The sequence below is a fragment of the Saccopteryx bilineata genome, chromosome 6 (assembly GCF_036850765.1).
Source record: "Saccopteryx bilineata isolate mSacBil1 chromosome 6, mSacBil1_pri_phased_curated, whole genome shotgun sequence".
In the NCBI taxonomy this organism is placed as follows: Eukaryota; Metazoa; Chordata; class Mammalia; order Chiroptera; family Emballonuridae; genus Saccopteryx; species Saccopteryx bilineata.
In genome coordinates, this window is record NC_089495.1 from 46574757 (window position 1) to 46592261 (window position 17505).

General features: G+C 39.0%; 1 protein-coding gene across 4 annotated transcripts in view; it reads right to left on the bottom strand.

Moving 5' to 3' along the window:
* Positions 1-17505, bottom strand: part of TPP2 (tripeptidyl peptidase 2) — a 90315-nt gene that overhangs the window by 11382 nt on the left and 61428 nt on the right. For 3 of the 4 annotated variants that reach the window (XM_066235329.1, XM_066235327.1, XM_066235330.1), the window contains exons 21-25: positions 15332-15469; positions 13721-13965; positions 13399-13477; positions 11526-11564; positions 5402-5553 (exon numbers count right to left, since the gene is read on the bottom strand). In XM_066235329.1, coding sequence (XP_066091426.1) covers positions 5402-5553; positions 11526-11564; positions 13399-13477; positions 13721-13965; positions 15332-15469 — 653 coding nt within the window. The remainder of the gene's footprint in view (positions 1-5401; positions 5554-11525; positions 11565-13398; positions 13478-13720; positions 13966-15331; positions 15470-17505) is intronic. The other variant, XM_066235328.1, reaches the window with a different exon arrangement.

Here is a 17505-nt window from a genome sequence, read left to right on the forward strand (position 1 = left end):
CTGCCACCAGTCAGGTGCAAGGCTTTATTTTTTATAACATGGTTTACTGTTGGTAAAGGTAAAAAGAGCAACACAGGCCCCATCATACACTACCAGACAGAGTATATATTGTTATATTCACTCTAGAAAGCCATTTGGCAAAACATAAGATGATTCTTAAAAATTAATTTCTGATTCAATTGTACTTTAAAGATGCTATAACTAATGGAAATTTAAAAATAAATCTATATGTGTAAAAACATCCATCACAGGCCCTGGCCAGTTGGCTCAGTGGTAGAGCGTCGGCCCGGCGTGCAGAAGTCCCGGGTTTGATTCCCGGCCAGGGCACACAGGAGAAGCGCCCATCTGCTTCTCCACCCCTCCCCCTCTCCTTCCTCTCTGTCTCTCTCTTCCCCTCCTGCAGCTGAGGCTCCATTGGAGCAAAGATGGCCCGGGCGCTGCGGATGGCTCCTTGGCCTCTGCCCCAGGCGCGAGAGTGGCTCTACAAAAAACCCAAAAAACATCCATTACAGTATTACAAAGAAAAACTATAAATGTACGCATCAAATAGATCAGTGGTTTTTGACTACCAATCCAGGAACTGGCCCGCCAGAAATTTTGTGCCGGTCTGCAAAAGAGTTAACCACCCTGATGTTGTATGAAGATTACAGACCCAATGATCTTAAATTCACTTATGCTCAGGGTGATTTTTGCCTTAGTGGTCCCCAAAATAATTTTATCTTCACCAGCCCGCATGGGTAAAAAGGTTGAAAACCACTAAAATAGACTTTTTTTTTTTTTGCATTTTTCTGAAGCTGGAAACAGGTAGAGACAGTCAGACTCCCGCATGCGCCCGACCAGGATCCACCCGGCACGCCCACCATGGGGCGATGCTCTGCCCACCAGGGGGCAATGCTCTGCCCATCCTGGGCGTCGCCATGTTGCAACCAGAGCCACTCTAGCGCCTGAGGCAGAGGCCACAGAGCCATCCCCAGCGCCCGGGCCATCTTTGCTCCAATGGAACCTTGGCTGCGGGAGGGGAAGAGAGAGAGAGGGGTGGAGAAGCAAATGGGCGCTTCTGTGTGCCCTGGCCGGGAATCGAACCTGGGTCCTCCGCACGCTAGGCCGACGCTCTGCCGCTGAGCCAACCGGCCAGGGCTAAAATAGACTCTTAAATGAGTTATATTTCACCCACAAGAGTATATATTACATAGATATTAAGAATGGTATTTTAGAGTGATGTCAAAGGAATGGCAGCTTGAAGAGGTCTTGCCTCTTGAAGTTGCAACAATTTGAACAGCTGTAATTCAACAAAGGATTAGCTGCTCAATGCACAAGCAAGTCTGAGAGATCCACACATCGAAACATCTAAAAGTGACTAAGAGGGAGAAAAGGTGACTAGGGGGCAAATGAGAGAGGCTGGAAGGGAAAGAAACTGGTATGAGTCACAGATGTAGCCCTGCAGCCAGGAGCTCAAGGCCAGGCTAAGGCCAGGCTAAGGCCAGAAAGGGGAGAAATTGGGCTGTGGCTGGTATTTCCTTAAGCTAAGAGGAGCAAAGAAATTCAGTGGGCATTCCTGTAGGAGTAAGCCATATGATCTGCGGCTGAGCCCAGATACCTGAGCAAGGACTCAGCACAGGGATGTAGCCACAGTTATCGGGCAGTTGAACAGACAGAGAAACAGAGAAATAAAGCTATGGGGCACTGCTGCCACGGTAGACTCCCAGAGCTCATCTCTCTTAGCCCTTGGTATCAGGCTTTATATAGCACATTATCTGCAAACCCAAGAACTGGTACTACAGAATCACTTTTTCCCCTGAGCAAAGAGTACGCACTATTACTGGTTTCCAGTAGGGGCACAGGGGGACGCTGTGAGGTCTGATGTCACCATTATCAGCAGGAGAAAACAACACATAAAACTGCTGGGTTCCCCAGCCCACCACAGCCCCACTGATCGCAGCTACACTGAGAGCAGCATCTGGCTCTGTGGAGCCAGCAAAGGGAGTTCACAGAACCAAAAGCTTGTGATTTAGCACCACCTACTGAAAATAATAGAAAGATCTCTTTGTATTAATCTGCTTAATTAATGTATTATTGTATTTGATTTGCTTGCATTTTATTAAGGATCTTTACATCTTTATTCATCAAAGATATCAGTCTATAGTTTTGTGTGTGTATGTTTTGGAATCAGGGTTATGTGGCCTCAAAATATATTGACTCTTCTTTATTTTGTGGAAGAGTTTGAAAAAGGTAAGTGTCAAATCTTTTTTGAATGTTTGGCAGTGAAGTCATCTATTCCTAGACTTTTTATTTTGGGGGAGGTTGTTGATGGTTGTTTTAATTTCCTCACAGGACACACAGGAGAGGTGACCATCTGTTTCTCTCCCCTCCCTGTCCTCTCTCCCTCTTCCTCTCCCATAGCCATTGCTCGATTGATTCAAGAACATCAGCCCGGGTGCTGAGGATGGCTCTGTTGAGCCTCTGCCTCAGGTGCTAAATATAGCTTGGTTGCAAGAGGTCCCAGATGGGCAGAGCATCAGCCCAGATGGGGGTTGCTGGCTATATCCTGGTCGGGGTGTATGAAAGGAGTCTGTCTCTGTATCTCCCCTATTCTCACTTGAAAAGAGAAAGAGAGATGTTGTTCATGGAGTGGAAAAGTCAACATAGTTAAAATGACCATATTACCAAACAATATACAGATTTAATGCAATCTCCATTAAAATTCCAATGTCATTTTTCTAAAAGTAAAATAAAAATGATTAGATTTGTACAGAACCACAAGAGACTGCAAATAGCCAAAGCAATTGTGAGAAAAAAGAACAAAACCAGAGACAACACACTACCTGACTTCAAATTACACTACAAAGCTGTGATAGTAAACACAGCACGGTATTGGTATAAAAAGACACAAAGACCAATGAAACAGAAATGAAAGCCTAGAAATAAAACCACATGTATATAAGCAAATAATTTTTGACACAGGATCCAAAAGCATACAATAGAGAAAAGAAAGCATCTTCAATAAATGGTGCTGGGAAAATTGGAATGCTACATGCAAAAGAATGAAATTAGACTCCAGTTTGTCCTCATGTACAGTAATTCAAAATTGATCAAAAACCTAAACAAAAAATCTAAAACAATAAATTTCATAAAAGAAAACATAGTAACTAAACTTGTAGAATGTGGCCATTAAGAACATTTTATGAATTTGACCCCAATAGCAAGGGAAGTAAAGGCAAAATAATTGAACAGGACTCTATCAAACTAAATTGCTTCTGTACTGCAAAACAAACCAACAAGAAAACAAAAAGGCCATCAATTGAATGGGAGATGATATTTGCAAACAACAGCTCCAACAAGGAGTAAATATCCAAAATATATGTATAAAGAACTCATAAAACTCAACGCTAAACAAAAAGACAATTCAATTAAAAAAATGTTAAGAGGACCCGAACAGACACCTCTCCCAAGAAGATATACATACGGCCAATAAACATGAAAAACCACTCACCTTCACCAGCTATTTGAGAAATGCACATCAAAAGCACAATGAGATAGCACCTCACACCTGTTAGATTGGCTATTATCAACCAGACAGGTAATAACAAGTGTTGGAGAGATTATGGAGAAAAGGGAACCCTCACTCACTGCTAGTGGGAATGTAAACTGGCACAGCAACTATGGAAAACAGTACGGCAGTTCCTCAAATAACTAAGAATGGAGATACCATATGACTCAGCAATACCTCTTCTGGGTATCTATATGAAAAATTTGAAAACACTTATTGGCAAAGAAATATATGCACCTCTATGTTCACTGCAGCATTATTAATGGTGCCCAAGACATGAAGACAACAAGGTGTCCTTTGATAAAGGAAAGCATAAGAAGATGTGGTACATATATACAATGGAATACTATTCAGCCACAATAAAATATGAAATACTGCCATTTGTGACAACAGGGATGGATGTTGAGTATTATGCTAAGTGAAATAAAGTCAGTCAGAAGAAGCTTAGACCCATATAATTTCACTCATATGTGGGATATTAAAAACGAAACTCACAGACATAGACAACACTGTGTTGCTGGTATTGGTTGCCAGGGGAAAGGGTGGGAGAATGGTCAAGTGGGCCAAATATGTGGTAATAGAAGACAATTTGACATCAGGTGGCGGGCACACAAAGCAATATACAGATCATGTATCACAGAATTGTATACTTGAAACCTACATGATCTTATTAACCAACACCACCCCAATAAATTTAAAAAAGATGGGCAGAAAATCTGAACAGACATTTTGCCAAAGAAGACATACATATGGCTGTAAATACATGAGAAGATGCTCAGCATCTTCATTATCAAGGAAATGCCATAAAAACCCAACGAAATATCACTCCACACCTGTCAGAATGGCTATTATCAAAAAGAGAAGAAAAGACATTGTTGGCAAGGATGTACAGAAATCAGAACCCTTGTGCACTGTTGGCAGTAGTGTAAATTGGTGTAGTTGCTATGGAAAACGGTATGAAAGTTCCTCAAAACATTAAAAATAGAATTATCATATGATCCAGCAATTATACTTCTGTGTATTTATCCAAAGAAAAATAAAAACTAACTCAAAAGAATATCTGTGTCCCCATGTTCATTTCAGCATTATTTATAATATCCAAATATGGAAACAACTTCTGTTTCTATCAGTGGATGAATGAATAGTGAAATATATATGTATAGTAAATGTGTGTGTGTGTACAAATAAATATATAATGGAATTTTATTTAGCCATAAAAAGAATGAAGTCCTTCAATTTATGACAACATGGATGGACCATAAGGGTATTATGCTAAGTGAAATAAGTCAGACATAGAAAGACAAATGATCTCTCTTATATGTGGAATTTAAAAAAAAAGCACCAACCCCATAAGTACAGAGAAAAATTGGTCTTCACCAGAGGCATGGGATGGGAGTGGGAGAAATAAATAAACTTTCAATAAATTTAAAGAAATTGAAAAATATAATAAAAATACTTTAAAGGGCTATTAGATGACATAGGAAATGCTTATATCAAACAGTAACTAAAAAAACTAGGACACAATGTCAGTATCATTCACACTGCTACATATATAAATACAGAGGTAAATAATAATAGCACAATGATTATCTTTGGAGAATGGGCAAAGTCATTTATATTTTTTTCTTTATATCACCCAATAAAATTCTAAGAGTAAATCAGAATAAGTGATTAACATAAAATTAAAAAAATTCTTATCACAAAAGGGAATTAAAAAATAAATACAAGAAAACTGAAAAGCACCTGTAAACCCTATCATCTACTGCTAACATTTTAAAATACAGCCAGCAGATACACACATAATATTGCTGCAAATGGGAAGAAAAGCGAACTCTTAAGGGATTAAAAACTTACTTTGTCATCCACTGAATTTTAAGATCTCGTAATGCTTCAGTAAACTCTTCTTTGAAATCTTTCTCTTTTTCTAAGTCTTTTTCTTTATCTTTGCTGCCATTTTTCGTCTTTGTTGGTGGAGGTATCAGGTAGTAATGAACAGGAATTACATCCTATGAATGTGTAGACAGTCTTAGATTAACATGCTTCATTTTACATACTTTAAATCCACCTTTAATAGCTGAATATCACATAATATGGGCTGTACCTCAGTTGTACCACACTGTACTCCAGAGTTTAAGATATCACAATACATAAAAAATTCCAATTTGCAATCAAAGTAATTTATTTTCTCCTTAACTTTAAAGTACCAATGTCTCTACTATCTCCTTTAAAATAAAGGAGGTAAGCCTGAACAATGTTGGCATGGTGGATAGAGCATCGACCTGGAATGCTGAGGTCCCTGGTTCAAAACTCCAAGGTTGCCCACTTGAGCATGGGCTCCCTGGCTTCAGCATGGGATCACTGACAGAATCCAAAGGTCACTAGCTTGAAGCCCAAGGTGCCAGCTTAAGCCCAAGGTCGCTGGCTTAAGCAAGGGGTCACTGGCTAGGCTTGAGCCCCCGGTCAAGGCACATCTGAGAAGCAATCAATTGAAAACTAAAGTAAAGCAACTATGAGTTGATGCTTCTCACTCTCTCTCTCTCCCTTCCTGTCTCTTTCTCTTTCAATGAAAATAAAAATTAATTAACAGAGGTAAGATTAAATTTTTCTCTATTTGAGTGTATTTGGTATTGTTTTACTTAATAGATTAATTACAAAAGTATATTGAGCTTTCTACATTTTATATTTGAAAAATAAGTTAAAGCAACAAAACAGAAAAGATCCTTTATTCTAAGTAAATTTAAAGAGAAATTTATGCTTTTCTTCAGTCAGCTGTACTATTGAGCCCCTTCCTGTGCCAGGGAATGCTCTGATAGTTGAAGAACAAAGCAGAGAAGGCCCTTTCTTGCCCTCAGGAAGAATATATTCTATTGGGGGGAGACAGACAACAAACATGGAAGTAAATCAATAATGTCAGATACTGACATATGATATGAAGAAAATAAGACTGCCAAGTAAGGTGGTGGAACCACTATAGACAAAGTGGTTATGGAAATCCACTTCAAGGAGGTATCACCCAATCTAAATGAATCTAAATTAGGGGTAGTCAACCTTTTTATACCTACCGTGCCCACTTTTGTATCTATGTTAGTAAAATCTTCTAACTGCCCACCAGTTCCACAGTAATGGTGATTTATAAAGTAGGGAAATAACTTTACAATGTAAAATTTATAAAAAAGTTATAGCAAGTTAAAGCATATAATAATAATTACTTACCAAGTACTTTATGTCAATTTTTTGCTAAGTTTGGCAGAATAAATCTTTATAAAACAACTTACTATAGTTAAATCTATCTTTTTATTTATACTTTGGTTGCTCCACTACCGCCCACCATGAAAGCTGGGACGCCCACTAGTGGGCGGTAGGGGCCAGGTTGACTACCAATGATCTAAATGAATCTAAAAAAAATGAACCTCAGTAAATGAGAGGAAGAAGTGTTTCAAGGTAACAGATGAGGATGTGCAGAAACCTTAGCTTGGTACATGGTGAGCAGCACTCTGTACTGAGCAAATGGGCAGGCGACCTTAGCATTAAGTGGGGTTGACAATACACGGTAAAAAAGAAAAAAAAAAAAAGAAAAAAATTTCATATTATATTCTAAGTGCAATAGAAAGTCTACCAGAAGAATATATATACAAAGCAGTGATGACTGAAGATTTTTTCACTGTTTAATGACTCTGAATCTTATATGAATGCAGTTTTGGTTTGTTTTTAATAACTCTTGATTTTGGAGAATGGATTTATCGAGTGTAAAAATAGAAAAGAGAAAAAGTGGAAGCAAATGTAAGCATCCCAACACTGCCTTGAACTAAACAACAGGCTGTAGAAAAGAAATGAATGGATTTAATATATTCTGACAAGGTAGAGCCAACAGTGCTTGCTGATGATGTTTAAAACTCGGGCTAGGTAGAGACAGGGCATGGGGAACAGCGAGCCCAGGACTTGGTCCAAAGCATTCTACTATCGATGCTGTGTGAGTGAGAGGCAGAATCCAGAGAGAATCTGAGGTACGGCAGCCCTGAAAAAGCCAGTGTGAAGAAAGAGGGAGAGGCCAACTGATGACTGTAGCTGAGAGGTGATGTAAGGAGAATGAAGTAACTGAAAAGCCTGGCAGGGGTAGCTACTGATCACCATGACAATCAGTGTCTGTGGACAGTTGGGGAGTAAAGACTGACTAAGAAAGAGATAAAGAGAGATAAAGTAAATAAGTGTAATAGGTATATTGAAAAGTTTTACTCTGTTGAGAGCAAAGAAATGTACAATTATATCTAATTACATCTATTCCCATCTATTTTATTAAAGCATATAAATCTTATGAAAAGTACACATTATCTGGAAAATGAAATCATGTTATACTAAGTAGTTCTGTTTCTGGCACAATAACTAGGTGTCCCTAATTAAATCATTATTTATTAAGTCAATTATCAAATTCTATCTTCAGGTGTACATTGAAAATGCTGCTTAAATTCTTATATTTGAGGCCTTGGCCGGTTGGCTCAGCGGTAGAGCGTTGGCCTGGTGTGCGGGGGACCCAGGTTCGATTCCTGGCCAGGGCACATAGGAGAAGCACCCATTTGCTTCTCCACCCCCCCCTCCTTCCTCTCTGTCTCTCTCTTCTCCTCCTGCAGCCAGGGCTCCATTGGAGCAAAGATGGCCCGGGCGCTGGGGATGTCTCCTTGGCCTCTGCCCCAGGCGCTAGAGTGGCTCTGGTCGGCAGAGCGATGCCCCGGAGGGGCATAGCATCGCCCCTGGTGGGCGTGCCGGGTGGATCCCGGTTGGGCGCATGCGGGAGTCTGTCTGTCTCTCCCCGTTTCCAGCTTCAGAAAAATACAGAAAAAAAAAAGATAAAAAAAAAAATTCTTATATTTGTTTTAGTTTAAAAAAAGTCATAAAATAGAAATAAATTATGTTACCAAGATATTTACTGCTTTGTAATCACAGTAATTTCAGAAAAACCTTTATACAGATTGAGTTAAAAAATATTATTGCAAGCCTGCATTTTCCCAATAGAATTTTTAGCTGTAAATACTACCTAACTATGCCCATTAAAAATATTTCACACTCAAAGTTTAAAATGATGTATAAGAGCAAATATAAAGAACTACTGTTATATACTGCTCACAAAAATTATGGGATATTTGAAAATGAAGCGATAAAATATTCCCTAATATTTGTGAGCAGTATAGTTCTCATAATATTCCAACATAAAGTTATGACTATTTCAACATGACTCATTTCAAGCTCAGAAAATCACTGACAAAAAATAATGACACAAATCCATTTTTAGCCATGTAGGTGCATCTCTCCCTCTCTCTTTCTTTCTCTCTCTGAGTTCAGGGAGCCAGAGCCTGCAAGCAAAGATCTTCCGCGAAGTGTGAGACTGGGGAAAAAAAACAGGTATTCTGCTTGGGCTAGCTCCTTCTGGACCCTGCCACCCCCCCCTTCTTCCTATAAACAGGAAGAAACCCTATATCACAGCAACCATAAACTATCACTAAGTGCACAAAAGAGACCGGGAACGTTTATTATAAATGACCTTAGGGGGGAAAAATATCAAGGTTTCATAATCAGCATTTTATATGTTAAATATATTAAGTTAGAACTTATAAATGTTAATATAATCCTAAAAATATCAGGACAAAAATGTTATATTACTAAGATTTATGAACATGGTAGTTTCAATTCCTAATTAAAAGAAAAATGAAGTTATTTTTCATTTGCTTTATCATGGTCACAAGTATTTTTACAATCACTTCTGAGAACTTATCACAGAGTAAATTTAATAGAAATGATTTTGTAGCAGTAAATCTTGAGAAACCTTGATTATGATTTTAAAACACTGTCAAAAAGAATTTTCAGAGCCAAAATGCTAAAGTTCTCTATAGTACCCAACAGTAAGCCTGTTTTATTTTAATGCTACTCACAAAGTATTTCAACAGTATTTGAATTGAATGATATTATTTAGGAAGTCGAACATACCCATATAATCAGTACTATTTTTTGGACAAAATAATATACCATCATTGAAATTTTGTTTTAACCAAACAAAATTAGTTTTAGTTCTTATTAACAACTAAAGTCAAAATCATATCTTCACACAATCAAAATTAGCCATTTTAAATATCAATGTATTCAAATGCTATTTACAATCTGTTAAAAGTAACTATATTCTTTTATATTACAATGAGCTTAAAAAAGGATAACACATTTTCACATCAAAAGTCAGTGAAGTCCCTGGCCAGTTGGCTCAGCGGTAGAGTGTTGGCATTGGCCAGAGCATGGAAGTCCCGAGTTTGATTCCCGGCCAGGGCACACAGGAGAAGCGCTCATCTGATTCTCCACCCTCCCCTCTCTCCTTACTCTCTATCTCTATTTCCCCTCCTGCAGCCAAGGCTCCAATGGAGCAAACCTGGCCTGAGCACTGAGGACGGGTCCATGGCCTACACCTCAGGTGCTAGGATGGCTCCAGCTGCAACAGAGCAACGCCCTTGATGGGCAGAACATCACCCCCTGGTGGGCATGCCGGGTGGATCCCGGTTGGGTGCATGCGGGAGTCTGTCTGTCTGCCTCCTCACTTCTAACTTCAGAAAAATCCAAAAAGTCAGTGAAACCCAGAGAACAAGTCCACAGAAAAACCTAATTGGTATTTTGATTAGGCAATAAATTAATAATATATTTTGGTAATGTGGACTATAAAACTACACTAATACTAGTTATTTTTAAAATAAGATCTTCATGTATACTTGCACTAAAGAGAAAGAGATACAAGAAGAAGTAACTCTAGATGTCAAGTTCATCATACAAAACTTTACTAAACATGAAGTAATATGACCCAAAGACAATGTGTAGATATAATGAAATTACAGTTTGTGCATGTGGTGAATTGACATTTCCTATCTTATTCTGTTTTTGTGTTAATGCTGGTATGTTTCATTAAGTGAATATACATGGCCCACAAATGGGTCAAGCACAGTTGAAATACTGGTCTATGCAGAACCAGAATTTTTTTATCTGGAAAGGTGATTACTAGTGGTGCATTATTTGAACAAAGTATTTACCATCACATAATAATTTGAGTATTTTACAGATCTTTATAATAATGGAATTTTACCAATTATGAAACAGTGAGCCTCAGTTTCATATCACTACAAATTAAGAAACAAAGGTGTCTTTTGTTCATACCTCACAGTACTAACTCTCCCATTGCAATGCTTCCTGCTTGAATACAAATAAAAAAAAATCACTAAACGATAAATTTCAGCAGGTTTTCACCAGAGAGCTCTCAAATATGTATCCCCTTCTCTAAAGTACACCAGAAGCAGAATTTTTCTTTTTTGAGTTAACTTTGGCTCTAGTGGGCAATTAGAGATTGTCATATAAGTAACAGGCAAGTTGATCAGATTACTTATTAGTTATGGTCTGAAAGTTAGCTTATGCTTTTAATGTAAGTTTTAATTTTGGGTCAACAGTCCTGATTTCTGCTCCTGCTCTGTCCACTGCTCTGCTTGTTTCTACTCTTTAAGAGCCAAGAAGACGTAAGAGCAAGAAATAAACTTCATTCAAAATACCTTAGTGATATGTTAAAATCAAATCATCCGATTTAAGAATGTTTTTAGACTTTAAAAAGAATTGTTTGGCCTAACAGTTGAAAAGAAATCACATTCATCTCCCTATATGATTTTAGATATAAAAAATTTCAAATGTTCTTACTTATCTGTAGTAAGGAATGAATAGCATTAAACATTTTCTATACATATATAAGTGGGAATGCCAGATATTTACGGTAGAAAAAAAATTAGGAAAGCAGTATGCCAACACTGATAAGCTGAAAGCACCACACTGCAGAGCCTAAAGAAAGAAAACTAGGGGAGAGATTTTTTTTTAAAAGATTTATAATAGTGACAGAAAAAAAAACAAAAACGTTTAACTAATATGCAAATAAGGCTGTAAAACATCTTTTTAAAGAACTGACAATCAGTACCTTTTTAAATTTTCCTTGTCGTTTTGCTGCAGACTGCCCCTGGGAGTTAGAACGACATTCTGTAAGAAAACATGCATAATCTACACAGGATGGAGACACCACCTCTGTCTAGTTTTCTCCTAGTTTACATTCCACCCGTATGTGTCACAGAATGTAGAAAGGTCAGGTCTGTGATCAAGGTGGCAGGCTTTTAAAGAATGCAACATTGCCACTTTGTTTTTTTAAATTAAAATTTAAAATAAAAATGCACTGAAATGTTATTCCTAAGGGTGAATGTTTTTTTTTAAACTTTTTGTATCAAAAATTTAGTAGAGCAAAGTCCGTTAATTATCAAAATACTTTTGGAAACAAATTTAGCTAACAGTCTACAGACTCTGACTTCTAAGGACATCACAACCATCACACCCACCCATGATCTCTTAGAAAGAGCATCATTCAAGGCAAAGAGAAAATGAACTTCCCCAATTACCAAAAATCATAAGAAATGTAAAACTACTGAGGTAAGATTAAATAAACAATATGTTGGGAATTACAATTACTGTAACTCTAAAATTTTAGGTTTTTGTTCTTTCTCAAGAAAATCTTCCCTGGTAAGTGATAATTACTGTTAATCCTAAATGTTAATTATTTCACAGCCACCTCAGAGAGAATGCAGCCAGGAAGTAGTAGCTATCCCTGACTTGCTAAAAGCATACTTTTAATAACAATGCTCTCTTTCACACCCATCACAAGAAAGTGGACACTTCAGAGGAGTCATCTGTGTGTGAACCCATCTCCTAAGCCGCACTGCTGAAGCCCCATCTAGGAAGAAGCCTGATAGCCAGGAAATGAAGTCTACAGAAAAAGGTTGTTAGGACCTCTTGAAAATCAGTGCATTCATGAATTCCCATACAATGGACTATCCATTCACTTCAAATCATACTAAAGAATACATAGATAAATAGTATAGCCTGAAATGAGAATCAAGTAATATGAAGACAAACAACTTTTTCTAAGCACAAAATTCCTAAGTTATGCTTCTATGACAACAAATAAGTGATTTTTAGTTCAACAGTGACAAGAAATAAGTGTACTTCTCAAGATGTATAAAATTTATTTATTTTGACAACAGCATTTATAGATTCCAGCATTAGGTGGTAGGCTTAGTTTCCAAGAACTAATGCTAAAGAGAAATACAAAATGGTAAGAATGACAACCTTTACTGGCACTGAGCTAAAATATGACCAAAGGTGATAGAACTATATAAACACTATTCTCTTAACAGATTTATAAACAGATGGAAAAGCTCAACAGGTACTTATCAAACTATAATATTTATCTCTAAAATATAACCGGAAACATATTTTTAACAAAAGAAAACCTATAATTTTGAAACTCCAAAATAAAAGACAATGCTAAAAGAAATATCCTCTAGTTACCAACATAATTATGTGAAATTCCAACAAGAGAAATGTCTGTACAGTGTGGAAAATATCCTTGTAATAATTGTTCTGACTAGTTTTTAGAAGTAACCCCAAATGATACACTACTATGTTGGTTAAAATTCCATAAAGTGCTCTAATTTTAAACATCCCACTTATTTAAGCCAAGTTTCAATAGATGCATGCTTCACAGGAAATTCCAGTATATCAGCCATGCAAGGTAGGGCAGGTTCAGGGTCAGAGTAACTTATGACTGAGAAAAGGAATACGAAAATTTTAAAATACAATCAAATATTAATTGACCTCTACTAGTAACTTGGGAGAAACACACACACACATTTCCCCCTCCAGGGAGATATTCTACCTATTTTGAAATATGAATTAATTCTCCTCCTTAAAAAATGATAAATTTTAGAACATTTCAGTGTAAACCAACAACAACTAGTACTTACAGCTTTCTTTCCAAGCTCAGTCTTTGACAATGTTAAGGAGCCTGCAAGGTAGCATCCAGGTCCTGCCCCTTTAGGTATTCTAATAAGGAGATTCAAGAGAGAAAAAGAAAAAAGAGAAAAGTTTCACAAAAATATTTAGAAGGAAAAAGCAACAAAACAACTGCATTCCAAAACAGTTCCCACGGCTAAGATTTCAATAATCAAAGGGAAAAATAACCTTAGTATAAAATGGTAAATGACAACGTACTATAAATTTAGAATTAGAATTAACAGACTACAATGTACGAGATGGGCATTAACTGTAAGCAATGTCACCACCTACTTGTCATCAGGTAAGGACGTAACAAAGAATGGCTGGTTATATTTGGGTGGTAGTGTCAAATTACTGGATTTCTTCTTTCCTAGAAGTGCAAGGCTATGACTTTCATGAATATCTAAGCTCAAGGTATTAGACAACCTATGAGAAACAATAAATGGAAGATCTTTAAGACGTTCCAAATCACTGATTTGCTCATGACGAATCTGTAGTCGTATTGTATAATCTCCTTTCTCCAGTTTCAGAGAATACTAAAAAAAGAAAACAACATTTAGAAAAAGTATAGTCCAGTAAACAGATAGGTAAGAGGATAAACAGAAACCATTACAACATAAAGTCCTTACAGTGTATGAGGTACAGTGCAAGTTACTACACACATTTATATCCACATGAAATCCCAATTTTGTTGGTAAGCAAGCAGGACCAGGAGGGATATCTGTGAACTGTCCAAGGTCACATAAAGAGCAGTAAAGGACAGGGAGTTGAAGACAGGTCTGACTCCCAAGCCCTCGTTCTTTACACAACTATAGGCTACTCCCATACTCTCAGCTAAATCAGTCTGTTCTGGGCTGAGAAAAGCTATGATTTTCGAGTTCATGGTTACTCAAGACATGTAAACATTCAAAATTAGCAAAATTGTGGTGTCATAGAATATCCAAGACAGATACACACACATGTGTGTATATACATGACTGGTAATCTTTCTATTGGAATCAAAATGCCACATCATTTATTGCTGATAGAAAAAAACAGGGAGCCAAGAGAGATGAAGGAGTACAAATCCACTATGCTACATCTAGTTAACCTGCTTAAGAGGATGGGATGCTGTATTCTGCATCAGCAGTTTCTTCTGATGAGATTTTAAAAGCAATCAAAGTAATAGCTATGCAATAATCCACTCTGTATTGGGAAGATGTGATTGGGGCTTCATCGGAGAATAAAAGGAAATCATTCTTTGAATGACTAACCAAAAACAAAAACAAGAACAAAAAAACCCAAACAACTTGCATACATTATTTTCATTATTTTAAGTACAAAAGTTTTAAATGTTATAGGATTTATCATATTTCCTTGAAACAATATTTCAATCAGGAATAAAATTTTATAAATTATGATTAAAAGGTTTCTTCTCCTTCCATAAAATAGTGCCAAGCACCGTTTGGCATAAAGAAAGTGCTCAATACACAGTTGTCCAATGAAAAAGTAAAGTTGGAAGTTCTAATAAACTGAAGACACTGGGCATTCTCTAGTGCTCTTCATCCAGCTAAGACTGAGGATCATTTCCAGGCGCTCACATATCAGATGGTTTGCTTTCAAGCTTCGGATGGGAGGAAGCAGTGGCTGGGAAGAACTACTAGAACTAAAGAGCTGTGCTGCCAATGCCCGTGCTGCCCTTGCTCTCCCTCTGCTCCCAGAACTTCACTCAGCCGAACCACACGGCTGAAAAGTTGTCCCAGTCTATAACAGACTAACCTTCCAGTGAGGTGTCACAAAGTACTAAATGCAAAATTATGACATTAAAAAACAAAAACAAATGTTATCATAACGAAGAATCAGGAATCTGTGAGTTAAAAAACGAGTTTCTGTTAATTCCAAAAATCTCTGGCAATTTCATACCTGATGTGGATAGGCATCGCCAGACCCCATCTGTCTTTTATTCTGGTCAAATATGATCCACAGTTGGCTGTCAAATTCTGATTCATATAATAATTCACAAAGTAGTGGGCAGCTTGGAGTTACTTCCCCACTCTTGGGCTATAGAGAAATAAAAATAACTACTGACATGGTTTACATAATTTCTAATGTAGATCTGTAATAGTTATTGAGACTTTTACATAAAAGTATTAAAATATTTGTGACAGCCAATTTTAAAAATGTAGAACATCCAGGATTTTGGCACTAATAAAACAAACCTACCTACTTTTACTCATTAATAAAGCAATATATATTTTCTTTATAATACTGAAATTTTATAACTCATTGAAATCAATTATTTTCCTTGAACATTAAAACCAAATATGTTACAATAAGAAGTTTACTGAAATCTTGTGGATCCTACCTACATAAACTCTTTACTCCAACATTTACACTGGCCTCAACTCCCTTTATCACTCATTCAGCTGAAGAATTATTCTAATGTTTTGCTGCTCCGATGCTTGCTTCACCGAAAACAAACAGGTTAACCTCTCCCGTCCTCAGGCATCTGGCCTTGATGAGACACCTGACCACTGGGCAAGTGCAGTACTGGGGGGCAGGTGCAGTACTAGGGGGCAGGTGCAGTACTAGGGGGCAGGTGCAGTACTATGGGGGGCAGGTGCAGTACTGGGGGCAGGTGCAGTACTAGGGGGCAGGTGCAGTACTAGGGGGCAGGTGCAGTTCTGGGGGGCAGGTGTACTGTGGGGGCAGGTGCAGTACTGGGGGGCAGGTGCATTACTATGGGGTAGGTGCAGTACTGTGGGGCAGGTGCAGTACTATGGGGCAGGTGAAGTACTATGGGGCAGGTGAAGTACTGGGGGGCAGGTGCAGTACTAGGGGGCAGGTGCAGTACTAGGGGGCAGGTGCAGTACTGGGGGGGCAGGTGCAGTACTGGGGGGCAGGTGCAGTACTAGGGGGCAGGTGCAGTACAGAGGGGCAGGTGCAGTACTGGGGGGCAGGTGCAGTACTGGGGGGCAGGTGCAGTACTAGGGGGCAGGTGCAGTACTGGGGGGCAGGTGCAGTACTGGGGGGCAGGTGCAGTACTGTGGGGCAGGTGCAGTACTGGGGGGCAGGTGCAGTACTGTGGGGGCAGGTGCATTACTATGGGGTAGGTGCAGTACTGTGGGGCAGGTGCAGTACTAGGGGGCAGGTGCAGTACTATGGGGCAGGTGAAGTACTGGGGGGCAGGTGCAGTACTAGGGGGCAGGTGCAGTACTAGGGGGCAGGTACAGTACTGGGGGGGCAGGTGCAGTACTAGGGGGCAGGTGCAGTACTGGGGGGCAGGTGCAGTACTAGGGGGCAGGTGCAGTACTGGGGGGCAGGTGCAGTACAAGGGGGCAGGTGCAGTACTGGGGGGCAGGTGCAGTACTGGGGGGGCAGGTGCAGTACTGGGGGGCAGGTGCAGTACAAGGGGGCAGGTGCAGTACTGGGGGGTAGGTGCAGTACTAGGGGGCAGGTGCAGTACTGGGGGGCAGGTGCAGTACTAGGGGGCAGGTTCAGTACTGGGGGGCAGGGGCAGTACTATGGGGCAGGTGCAGTACTGGGGGGCAGGTGCAGTACTAGGGGGCAGGTGCAGTACTAGGGGGCAGGTGCAGTACTGGGGGGCAGGTGCAGTACTAGGGGGCAGGTGCAGTACTGGGGGGCAGGGGCAGTACTATGGGGCAGGTGCAGTACTGTGGGGGCAGGTGCAGTACTAGGGGGCAGGTGCAGTACTGGGGGGCAGGTGCAGTACTATGGGGGCAGGTGCAGTACTGGGGGGCAGGTACCACTGAGCAGGGTCAGTGATTACAAACACCAAGGCTCTAAGGCCAGGTCACCACAAATTAGAATTTGTGACTTCAGACCTGACAGATACTTAGATCCTTACAAATTATGAGTTCCCAAAGAATAATTCCAAAAAAGTCACTGTTATTTCCTTGACTCTATTTCATATATATAAGATCTACCGGAAAGTTCTCTCCGTTTCTATCACAAGTTTCGACATGTAAGCACATGTTTATTTGGCACATGTGTGCCTCTCTATTTTTATCACTTAATGTATACATACTGACGTAGCAAATTAAAACAAAGTTGATTCACGTTAGTCTTATGTGTGA